The sequence below is a fragment of the Martes martes genome (assembly GCF_963455335.1).
Source record: "Martes martes genome assembly, chromosome: 8".
NCBI lineage: Eukaryota > Metazoa > Chordata > Mammalia > Carnivora > Mustelidae > Martes > Martes martes.
Genome location: NC_137895.1, coordinates 52,907,829 through 52,919,911, shown reverse-complemented (window position 1 = coordinate 52,919,911; position 12,083 = coordinate 52,907,829). Strand labels below are relative to the sequence as shown.

The 12,083-nt window shown below is 35.9% G+C and overlaps 1 protein-coding gene across 2 annotated transcripts; it reads left to right on the top strand.

Annotated features, from left to right (window-relative positions):
• Positions 1–1,291: 1,291 nt before the first annotated feature.
• On the top strand, positions 1,292–10,788 carry KLRB1 (killer cell lectin like receptor B1; the record flags this gene model as incomplete). 2 transcript variants are annotated; one of them, XM_080812333.1, is made up of 6 exons in its annotated part: positions 1,292–1,461; positions 4,688–4,786; positions 5,471–5,545; positions 6,467–6,621; positions 7,000–7,109; positions 10,641–10,788. In XM_080812333.1, the coding sequence occupies exons 1-6, from the start codon at positions 1,362–1,364 to the stop codon at positions 10,786–10,788; spliced, it is 687 nt and encodes a 228-aa protein (XP_080668459.1). In that variant the 5' UTR covers positions 1,292–1,361. The 2 variants fall into 2 exon arrangements, with proteins under 2 accessions (XP_080668459.1, XP_080668460.1); XM_080812334.1 differs by having other exon boundaries at positions 1,333–1,461; positions 10,562–10,787.
• Positions 10,789–12,083: the final 1,295 nt, after the last annotated feature.

The window sequence follows — 12,083 nt, the reverse complement described above, 5'->3', positions numbered from 1 at the left end:
TTTTAAATTCAGAATATTATCATCAACAATGTTGGATATATTTTTATAATATATGAACATGTATTTTTCATACATTTCTAAAAACAGCAACCTCTTTTGTTTTTCCTCGCCATCAGCTTAAGGATGCATAGGTTATAAATGTAATGGGGCACATGGGCGGCTCATTGGGTTAGGCATAGGCCTTCCACTCAGGTCATGATCTTGGGGTCCTGGGATTGAAACTCCCCTCACCCATCGGGGTCCCTGCTTAAAGAGGAGCCTTCTTCTCCCTCTCCCTCTGCCACTCCCCCTGCTTGTACTCACACATTCTCTCTCTCTCTGGATAAATAAAATCTAACAAAATGTTAAAAAAATAACAAATGTCATATTTTTCTTTTTGGGTCATTCAACTCTCACACATGCTTACTTTTCATAATTATCAATAATCTTTAAGGAATAAGTGTGTGTGGCTATAGCAAGCACAGAGTGAAAACTTTCTGCTGTGAATAGACACTTCCTGCCTTCTGGGGAGTCAAAACCAGGAGACTGCTTTCACTATCCAGTGACTTTGAGCATTTGATACAGTTCTGCCCTGATTACATTAAGTGACTTTGAGGAAACCCCTGGTTTTCTCTTTTCTCATTTGTAAAGTGGGAATGTCAGATTTGGTGACATCCAAGGTGCTATATCCAAAAATTCTTAAAAGAGGCAATTCCACAGACTTAAGTGCTCCACTTTCTATAATTCTGGCAGATTTTAATTTTTTTTTTTACTTATATAGAAACTTTGTTATACTCACGAGTGCCTTTAGAACTAAGCTAAGAGTGGTTTATAGATGCTTTTTTTTAATTATCTTATAAGTAGCCGTTTCCACATTTAGATGCCCTTTTCCATAGTTTGCAACTTTATTTGGAACACAAATATTTCAGGAAGAATTTAGAGCTTTTAAAAGGCATCTTGCACTTTTTGCATGAATGTTTATTTTTTGCAACATTGAATTAACTATTATTTCTCTTGATTACTGAGTCTTTTTGGAGAGTCCCTTAAATGTGCACCCTGGATGAATGTCTCCTTTGCCTCATCCTGGTTCTGACCCTGAGAAAGATACTCAAAAGGAACAGTTAGAAGGACAACGACAAAATTTTGCCCAAATTTTGTCAAACAGACCAGGTAATTAAGCAAGGTAGATATTACATATCTAAGTATATTGGACACCCAATAAGAGGATTGCCTCACTAATTTACAGAGAAAACCCACAGCTAAAAGTGTGGGTGGGAAGGGATACAAGAGAAACAACAAAGCATTTCAGACTGGGCACTTCCTTTTGCTGATCATGACTCACAGAACTTGGAGTCTGCCCTTACACACAAGTTCAGTGCCATATGCCCCTGTTTGCAATGGATGGACAAGTAGTATATGCTGACTTAAACTTATCCAGGGGTTCTTGCCTTACAAGTTCATCACCCCCATCACTTCCTCAAGGTAGGTACCTTTAATTCCAGAGTTAAAATTTCTTCTTGTACTTATGGTTTTAAATCACTGCTCTGAGGATGAGTAGCAGTCCTATGTTTATGTTATGGTGGTGCAGCATAGTTTGTCTGTAGGTAACAATAGCTGTGCAGAAAAGCACAGACCTTATAGATGTCATTTTTTATCAAGATATTAGTGTGGGGGCAAATGGGTGGCTCAGTCAGTTAAGTGTCTGCCTTCAGCTCCCGTCATGATCTTAAGGTCCTGGGATCGAACCCACCATCAAGGAGCCTGCTCAGTGGGGAACATTCTTCTTCCAGTCCCCCTGCTTGTGCTCACTCACTCTCTCTGTCAAATAAATAAATAAATAATTTTTTTTAAAAAAAGGCACTAGTGTGAAAATAGAACATCACTTCTATTACTGAGCCTTAAAAACAAGGAAGAAATATTTTACACATATAAACAAAGTAATATTTTTACAGACACATTGCTACCTTGCTGTAATGGCAACCTACCTTATTCTAAATCCCTCCACAAAATACTAAGATTAAGTTCCAATGAATTCAATTCTATAGTATTTTTTCACAATGTAAAGAATAAGCTTAATGATTAACATCTTTCCCTCTCCAAAGAGAAGGGGGAGAAAATTTCTGGAAGAAAATCATATTCAAGATCAAAGACTTCAATATAATTAGAACGTGATAGTTTCTGACTTTGAAACTTGATACTTGAAAAGTATTACAGTTTAGGGATGCCTGGGTGGCTCAGTTGGTTAAGCTACTGCCATCGGCTCAGGTCATGATTCCAGGGTCCTGGGATCAACTCCCACATCAAGCTCCTTGCTTGGCAGGGAACCTGCTTCTCCCTCTGCCTGCTCTGCCTGCCGCTCGCACTGCTTGTGTGCTATGCTCGCTCTCTCTCTCTCTCTCTCTAACAGATAAATAAACAAAATATTAAAAAAAAAGGAAAGTATTATAGTTTAAAAGAAGATAAGCCATGAGACACTGGAAAATATCATTAACAAACAAGCCTATTTGATACTTGTTGAAATCAGCACTCTTCTGTAGCAGGGGGAAAAAATGGGGAAGTGTAATGTGAAGTAATAGGTGAGGGATGCCATGATCTGGACATGGGTGAAAAAAGACTAGGAACTAGGCTGAAAATACATATGAAATTATCATGACTTTCTGAAATCTAACCAAATGTAATATTGGGATTTTTATCTAACCTGATATTCATTTCATGTTGTGCTAAGCATGTGGGCTATATCCTTTTAGGATGATTTGGTATAGGTTTGCAACTATTAAATTATCAATGTTCTAAATTGGGAAAAAAGGTTTAGGGGTTACTAAATAAGTTTCACTATACTGTTCATATAGTGGTTAAGGGAAATTGAATGATTTTGATAACTACAGTTGGGGTTTGGTTTAGCCACAGTTTTTTTTATGGGACAGAGTAGGAGTTCTTTTACCCTATTTAGATCTAGCAAAAGTGGAGAGAAAGGAAGATCGTGTTGAAAGGGAATGTCAGAAAAAAGGAAGAGAAAAGAGGCTGGGAGATTTTCTTCAAAAGCTACTCTATGACCCCAAATCAGTAGGTCCAGAAAATCTGTCTAGTCTGATTATATTTTTATCCTACAAGATATCATCCTGAAAGTTAACCGAAAAAAGTAGAATAAAGTCAACAAAATGTGTCATTAAAAACCATTGACCTGATATTACATTTATTGTGAAAACACTGCTGAGCTTCTTGGCCAAATTTTTCAGGCTGTGGTTACTATAAAATAGTGAGTACAACCAAAGGAGTCAGTAAAACCAGACAGAGATGTAAGCATTGACCTATTTTGTCACAGCCAAGTGGTTTAGTCCCTTAGAAAAATATGTAAGGTGTTGGCAAAATTCCTCTAGAGGTTATTCATTCATTCAAAAATAAGCACCTCCTATGTGCCAGGCATGCTATTGGTGCTGAGACTACAGCAGTAAACAAAACAGAGAAAAATATTTTCCTTTATTACGTTTATATTATACTACTATAAACACAGATAAACAAAGAACTAAGTACATGTAAAAAGTTCATGTGATATTAAGTTCAATTGAAGAAAATAAAAAATAGAAGTGGAATTTAGTTTTGGGGGAGGGGACTGTATCAAGTGGAATATTTACAGAAGGTGATGGTGAGATGACACTGGAGTCAAGACCTGAAAGAATTATGGGATAAATATTTTTATTAGAAAATTACTCTCATTATTTTTCCCTATGAAATCCAAAATTTTAGAGATGTCTAGAACCAGGTTGCCTGGGTGGCTCCATCGATTAAGCATCTGCCTTTGGCTCAGGTCATGATCTCAGGGTCCTGAGATCAAGCTACCCCATCAGGAAGCCCCCTTCTCCCTCTGCCTGCCGCTCCCCTTGCTTGTGCTCTCTTTCTGTCAAGTAAATAAATAAAATCTTTTTAAAAATTAAACAAATAAAGATGTTGAGAACCAAAATACATTGATAAAGTTATGATTAATTTAGGCTCCCATTTCATTAATTAATACAATCACAATTTCTGATGAACATGAGATATACAATATATTACAAATGACATGATTACAGAGAAATACAAATGTGTTTGATATTTTGTTAGAATATGCAACGTTGTAGACATAAGTTTGTGCTATGTTACATTCATTGAAATACTGAAAATAATATGCAGCTTCACAAGACACTCTTCCTTAATGTCATGCATCTGACTCAAGTTGGAGATAATTGTTTTAGACAACAATAAAGTAGAGGAATCCATGTCCAAGAACAGAATTGTTGTATATCACCGGAACCTAAAATAGTGCTTAACACAAAATAGAGCCTCAGTACAGCTCTTTCTAAAATACCTTGACCGGACGAAGGCCATCCTTTTAAACAAAATTCTTTAACTTACTCCCTGCAATAGGGTATGTGCTTCATTTTCACACAGCACTTGGCAATTTTCAAAACTTTTCCACATCTACCCCACCTGATTATTACAGTGATCATTTGTACATAAGACAAGCATAAATATTTCTGTTTTATCAGTGAGCAAACTCTCAGCTGGATCTGACTGAGAATCCACCTCCTGGGACCCTAGTATGGCTGATAAATGTTCTTCCCTGCTCCCAGCTCCCAATCTGAATCTGCCTATATGTGATCCAAAACGCCCTTGCTTTTTGTACCAGATGTACCCAACTGGGTTAACTGAGTGTATTTTCTTAACTTCTCAGACATCTGTCAAGGTTCATCTTGGCATCAGTTTGCTCTGAAACTTGGTTGCACTGCAGTTATTGTTCTTACTTTGACTGTGATTGGGTTGAGTGTTTCAGGTAAGTGATTCAAGATCATTTGCTTCAGAATACTTTTATTATTTCTGTCACAAATACTAGAGTATCAACATTATTTGGCCACCTCAAACTTAGTGAAAGACTAATACATAAAAACAATTACAAAACAGTGTTTTACACAATGCTCGGCCCAAACGTCCTCTGCAAACTTTAGCCTTTCACATTTCTCTTCCCAATTGTTCTGATCATCTTCATGGGGTATTTCAGATGTGCTCCCAGAACCTGACAATGATCACAATTGTAATAAAAACATGACAATGGCAAAGAAAAATAAAAATTTCCCCTATTTACAGTTTTTTAAGTGCTACTAAATTCCAGAATGCACTAGGCAATCTCTCCCATGGGGTAGGCATGATTATATTCATTTCGAAGATGAAAAAGTTTGGTCAGGAGTATAAACAACTTAAGAGTAGATAGCAGGTAAGTCAGTGTCTGTGTGAGTTCACTGTTCCATGTGTTTTCTTGTTTGTTTGTGTGTGTATGTATGCTGTGTTCTAACACATATGTTGTGTTCTAGACCCTTTGCTACAACATTGCTATCACTTTATCTTCCAGCAACATTCAGCCTTGTTGAGATAATACAGTCTCCTAAAGTGATCAATATAACATATTCATTTCACCACATTCAGCATTTAATCTTCTTAATGGTTTCTCCTTACTTATTAGTGATATTCTTAAGACGAAACTCATCAATAGAAGAAAGCCAAGTGGCTGTTCAAGAGAACAGGAATGAAACAAAAGGTAATTTGGTAGCTTGAACTTCCTAAAAATAATAGCCCATATTTGACAGATACCAAACCTTACATTAAGATGGCATTATCTTTCTCATTTTATGTTTGACAAAACTGAGAAATGGAAAAGATAAGCAAATTGTTTAATCACCTAGTAAGAGGTGACAACGGAAATTACACCTGTGGCCAGACATCAAAGTCTATGATCTTAATCACCAGCCCATGTCCCCTCATGAGAAGTTGCTGCTAGAATATTCAATAATTAATAGTCAAATAACACATTAAAAAGTAAACTATGGGCTCACGTGAAATATTTGATAATCTTAATGAGCATGTCAAAAAGTTAACTATTGTCCTTTTTGGCCTGAAGTTAGCAAATAGATAATTTGGCAATAAGAAATTTTCCGTATAATTTGTCATTAATTTAGTGAAATCAATTATTATCTACCTTGAAGTTTACATGTTGTTTAAAATAAACATTTTTTGGAAAACTACATATTGGAGTCAGTCCTAGTGATGAGTAGGAATTATTATTACAGGAAACTCGGGAATAGTTTTGACTTCTACCACCATCTGATTATGTGGACTTAAATTATTCTGTCAGTGCATTAAAAAGTAGGACATGGCTGCTTAAATGACATTGATGGTCTTTCCCTATTCTAATATTCTATGGTTCCATTGATGCTCAATATAACTATAATTCCATTTGTGCTCAATATAGTTCATGGTCATGAATTTCCACTTCCTGATACCAGAATGAACAGTAAGTCTCAAAAACCTCAAATTATAGTAAATTCATTTGTTGTTCTCACAGTGAGAATCAGAGACTTCTGTGCATTTACAATGACCTGCGCATGTATGTTTAGTCGTGGTGGGTGGAGACAGGATAGAAATATAACACTTACTTATTTCTTCTTTCTGTTTGTCTCAGAGAAACCAAATCTGTTAACGTGTCCAGGAGACTGGCATCTACTCCGAGAAAAATGCTTGTTTCTTTCCCGTGCTCCCAACACTTGGAAAGACAGTCTGACTGATTGTTCCACAAAAGAATCCAGTTTGCTGCTTATTCAAGATCAGGAAGAATTGGTAAATAATTAAATAAGATACCTTAGTAAAACTCATCACTTTTTTCTAACCATACCAAGATCTTCCGGCTTTCGCTCAAACGTTCTATGCAGATAGAAGTTGCAAATTTGACTTCAAGAAGCTCACAGTCTGAGAGACTACACACAGGTGTAAGCAAATAATTGAATATAATTTGATGCATACAACAATATGAGTAAAAATGTAGACATAATAATATCACAAAGAAAGAATAATTAACTCTGATGGGGAATTAGGAAAGGTATCATAGACTAGGTACACTTGAACTCTGGTTTAGAGAACAAGTAGAAAAATGCAAACCATGAATAGCTAATGCCAATTCAATATTCAACCTTTTTTTTTTTTTCGTTTCATTGGTAGAAACTCATACAAAACTGGATAAATGAAAAGGGAATGCTATTTTGGATTGGATTAACATTATCAGAAAAGAAATGGAAGTGGATAAATGGCTCATTTTTAAATTCAAATGTGTGAGTATTAGACCAGCTAATTTGAATATTCACTCTATACCGGGTTTATATTTCACGATAGAAATACTGTTATGGAAGATTGAGTTTTGTGGTTTTAATTTAGTTTAGAAATTTTAAAGAGGTTCAGAATAGACTAAGATGAATGATGTTGAAATTGGTTGGTTGAAAAGTTCCATATGTGAAAAGACATCATAGCAATATCTATTTTTATCTGCAAAGGGGTTTTAGAGGAGACAAGGAACAGACTAACTTTTTTGGGAGGGACACATGAAATTAAACATCTCTAGCTGGTGGCTTTTAGCATGCAAAAATTTTTAAGTAGTGTTTTTCAAGTTGTGGGACAACATGCCTTGGTTGGTCACAATCAGCCGTAAAACAGTAAATATAAGAAGGGGAAAAAAGTAAATATCAGAGTGCAGATCCCAGACACACCAAAAGCTTAGTGATTAACACATATTTTATATGCTATATGTATTCTATATTGCATTCTTACAACAAGATAGAGAAAATAAAATGTTATTTAAAAATCATAAGAACAGAAACAACATTTACAGTAGTGTATTCTATTTATCCAAAAAGAAATGCATAAAAATGAAAAATGTATTCTATTTATCCAAAAAGAAATGCATAAAAGCGTGTAGTTCAAACCCATGTTTGAGGGTCAGCTGTGTATTTTGACTAGTGGTATAAAGGAGACAGTTATTTGAGGAAATGAGATTAATATGGCTTGATTAATGGGATTAATATGGCTTGATTAATATGGATTGATGCTGCACAGGTAAATTACATATTTTAACAGAATTCGTGGTTAATTGTACAACAAGGGAAGAGTATTTTTTTTTCATCAGAAGCAAAAGCATGTAGGAATTCAATAATGTTTCTGTAAAGAACTTTTTGATAGGGCACCTGGGTGGCTCAGTGGGTTAAATCCTCTGCTTTCGGCTCAGGGTCCTAGGATTGAGTCCCGTGTCAGGCTCTCTGCTCAGCACGGAGCCTGTTTCCTTCTCTCTCTCTCTGTCTGCCTCTCTGCCTACTTGTGATCTCTCTCTCTGTCAAATAAATAAAATCTTTTAAAAAAAGAACTTTTTGATAAATTTTTCAGAAGAGATATTATGTCACATTTTTTTAGTCTTTGATTCAATCAAATTTGCATTAATTATAGTTAAAATTTTTTTACCATTCAAAAAACATGAGGAACATGAAGAAAAAACATGAAATTTAAAACACAGGAGCATGTTCAAGTTTATCTAAACTGTAGTGATTATATGGAAAGTGTTAAACATTGAAAAAAAGCTGGCTTCATTAGAACATTTCACATTGTTTGACCCATGTTCTAAACTATTTTTTAAATATGATTCTTTAAAATACTACTTTAAAGTAAGTGTTCTGAGAGGTGCAGTTGGTTAAGCGTCTGACTCTTGGTTTAGGCTCAGGTCATGATCCCAGGGTCCCGGGACGAACCCTCATGTTGGGCTCTGTGTTCAGCAGAGTCTGCATGGGATTCTCTCTCCCTCTGTCTCTCCCCCTGTGTGCTCTCTCACTCTCTCTAAAATAAATAAATCTAAAATAAATAAATAATAAATAAATAAAGTAAGTGTCCTGAAAAGGCAAGCATACTCATTCTGTTAAATAAAATCTATCCTCACACCACATGTACACCACAAACACACGGAGCAAAACACGCCAAAAACAACACCCACATACACCAAACACACATCACACATATACCACACACACCACACACAAAACGTACTCACTACACATACACAACACATATATACACCATTTGTATTCCACACATATACCACACACACACAGCACAGAAACACACACAAAAATCTGTCCTCATATTTTTATATGCTTTCTGGGTATTATATCCTATACTTTACATACAAATGAAATTTTAATATTGACTTACTTTTAATTTTTCAGACATACAGTAAAGTTTAATTTTGGTTGATTCAATTTAACGTATGTGTACTTATTTTACTGAGGTTCATAATGAAATTGGAAAACACACTGAAGAGTCTCTGAGCAGAAATATAGGTAAAGTGGATGAATTAAATTCAGCTGAACATTCCATTTTACTCTGGAATAAAAATGATGCTTTGAGTAAGATGGCGGTGATCAGATAAATGTAGAAGGTATCGGGTTATAGTAGAAAAGGCATCAGATTGTGCTTTCATTTTACTCTCAGCCTGGCTTGCTGGTACAGAGAGAAATAGACGGTGATGATAATTTTTCTCACGGGACTGTTTAGGGATTAAATGAGATAAGGTTAGAGAACCAATCTGAGATCCGGTCAAGGAAAGCTTGGGAAGCCACTGATAGCCTCTTGGAAAGACAGTCATTGGCCTGGCCATCTGAGCATTAAAAAAGATATCTTGAAAGCTGAAGAAGGGGTCAAAAAGATAGAAGAGATAAAACATGGTGGACTTCGGCAATAGCCCCTTTGAGAGAAGTTCATAATTTGACAAGAGTGTCGGATACTAGGGAAGAAACAGATTGGCCACTGAGGCCCAAAGGACTGCATGAAGAAATGCAATGAAGTAACAACGAAAAGCTGTGACAGAACCCTGTCCACAGACACCACTCCACTTGGTTTGAAACACATACGTGAGTCTTGAACTCACCCCATTCCTGGCACCTGACCCTAATGCTGCCTATTCCATTGTTGATTCTACTCTCTCACCCTCACCAGCAGTGAACACCAAACCTCCTGCTTGTTGGAACTAATGGCATATTGAAGCAGACACCCACCAACCTCTATCTGGAATGGGGAAAAAAGGAAACTTCTGACCACATGCCTCACAAAGAAAGCCTCTTTTCCTAGCTGCATACAAAGTCTGTAGACCCTGTATGCTCCTCACTCACTGCGTACTTAATACGTGTGCTGAATACATACTTCATTTAAGCATTGTCATAATTTCACAGGTGCCATCTCAATGCCTCCCCCAAATATTAGTGGTTATGTCCTGTATATTTAAGAAAATTGAAGTTCAGTAAAGAAAATTTCACATGATATGTTAATGATAGAATAAGAATAAGAAGAGAATCCCAGTTTCCAAAGCTTGTCTTCTTTGTATATGTTATTATGAAGCTTCTTGTTAGAGGAGATGCTTTTCCAGTGAAGATGAACTTGCAAGTTCCAAAGATTGATAGAGCTTTAAATTAAATGTTTATTCCAGGGTGCCTTGGTGGCTCAGATCTCAGGGTCATGGAATTGAGCACCATGTCCAGCCCAGAGTTGAGTCCCACATCAGGCTCCACACTCAGCACGGAGTTTGCTTGGGAGTTTCTCTCCCTTGTCCTCTGCTCCTCCCACTATTTGTGCTCTAAATAAATAAATAAATGAAATATTTTTTTTAAAAAATTTATACCATTATATTTGTGACTGTGTACTTATGCTATACTTAATAATTTAGCGTCCTATTGTTTCCCGAAATTTACAGGAGACACTGGCTACATGAAGAGAATTGATTATGTGAGAAAATCCCAAACACTAAGGGAAGCTTTTCTTTTGCTCCACAGATTACAAATTACTGGTTCTACTCAAGAAAGCAGCTGTGTTTTCATCTCACAGACAGGAATTGTTTCTGAGTACTGTGACACAGAAAATCGATGGATCTGCCAAAAAGAACTAAAACCTGTCAGAAATAAAGTATGTTCTGAGTCTTGACTATACATTCCCTCTCAATTTCTTTACTTTCCATTACATGTCTCTGCAATTTCAACTATATAGACAACTAAACTGGCCTAATGTATATTTAATAATGCAAAGTGAACCAATACTGAGAATTCTAAAACTATTGCAGATCTTACAGAAGTTCATGTCTAATCTGCTCATTAAATGAATGAGGAAACAAATATATGGGGAAAATATGTATCATTTTTTTAAAAGATTTTATTTATTTATTTGACAGAAAGAGACAGCGAGAGAGGAAACACAAGCAGGGGAGGTGGGAGAGAGAGAAGCAGGCTTCCTGCTGGGCAGGGAGCTCAATGCGGGGCTCGATCCCAGGACGCTGGGATCATGACCTGAGCCGAAAGCAGACACTCAACCGATTGAGCCACCTAGGTGCCCCCACATGTATCATTTTTAAGATACAGTGATGTTCTAAGGAAAGAAGCTCAGAACAACGGGGAGAAAAGGTTTCCAGGCCTGGCATATATGTGTGGCCTTCATCGATTTCCTCTATGCCTTAGCTCATCTCTCGAATAGTTTTAGTAAGAGATTACTAAAGTCCTGTGAATATTTCATAGTCTATGATTTTTCATATCATTACACAACTGGATTGTGGCAGAACATTGACTTAAGTCCATTCTGTTGACTCTGATATCAGAATCTCACAACCAAAGAATCTCAGAAAGGGATCTACACTCTTCTCACCCTTCTTTTTTTCTCATTACTTTTCTCATTACTTTTCTCATTTTCTCATTTTTCATTTCTCAGTTTTTTCTCATTACTTCTCCGTTTTCCATGTCTCCTTTCTATGGCTCACATTCATGCTGCAGGAAGTATGTAATTAAATTTTCCATTATTTAATGGAAAATAAGTGCTTTTTCAACAAAAGGGAAATGTTTATTCAGATAAATATCATGAGTGTTAACTTTTTTTAAAAACGTGCCACATCTTCTATGGATATCTAATAAATAATAATATTGGAGACTTATAATAAAATTTCTGGAAAATAGATATCTACTTATTCTAATCATCAATACCAATTTGAATTATATAAATTCTAGTACATACTATGATGACCAAAATAACATTTCGCTTTCTGTTTTCCATAATGATTTATAATACTTGTTAATATACAATTTTGAATATGTCAAAAACCCAAAGTATAATTCATTTGTGTAATTTAGGAAATAAATTACTTAGATTTTGAAGTGTTTGGCACTTTTGAGGAAGAGACCTGTAAAGAACAGAAATCTGAAAAAAAAAGTGTTTCTGTAATTGACAATGTACAT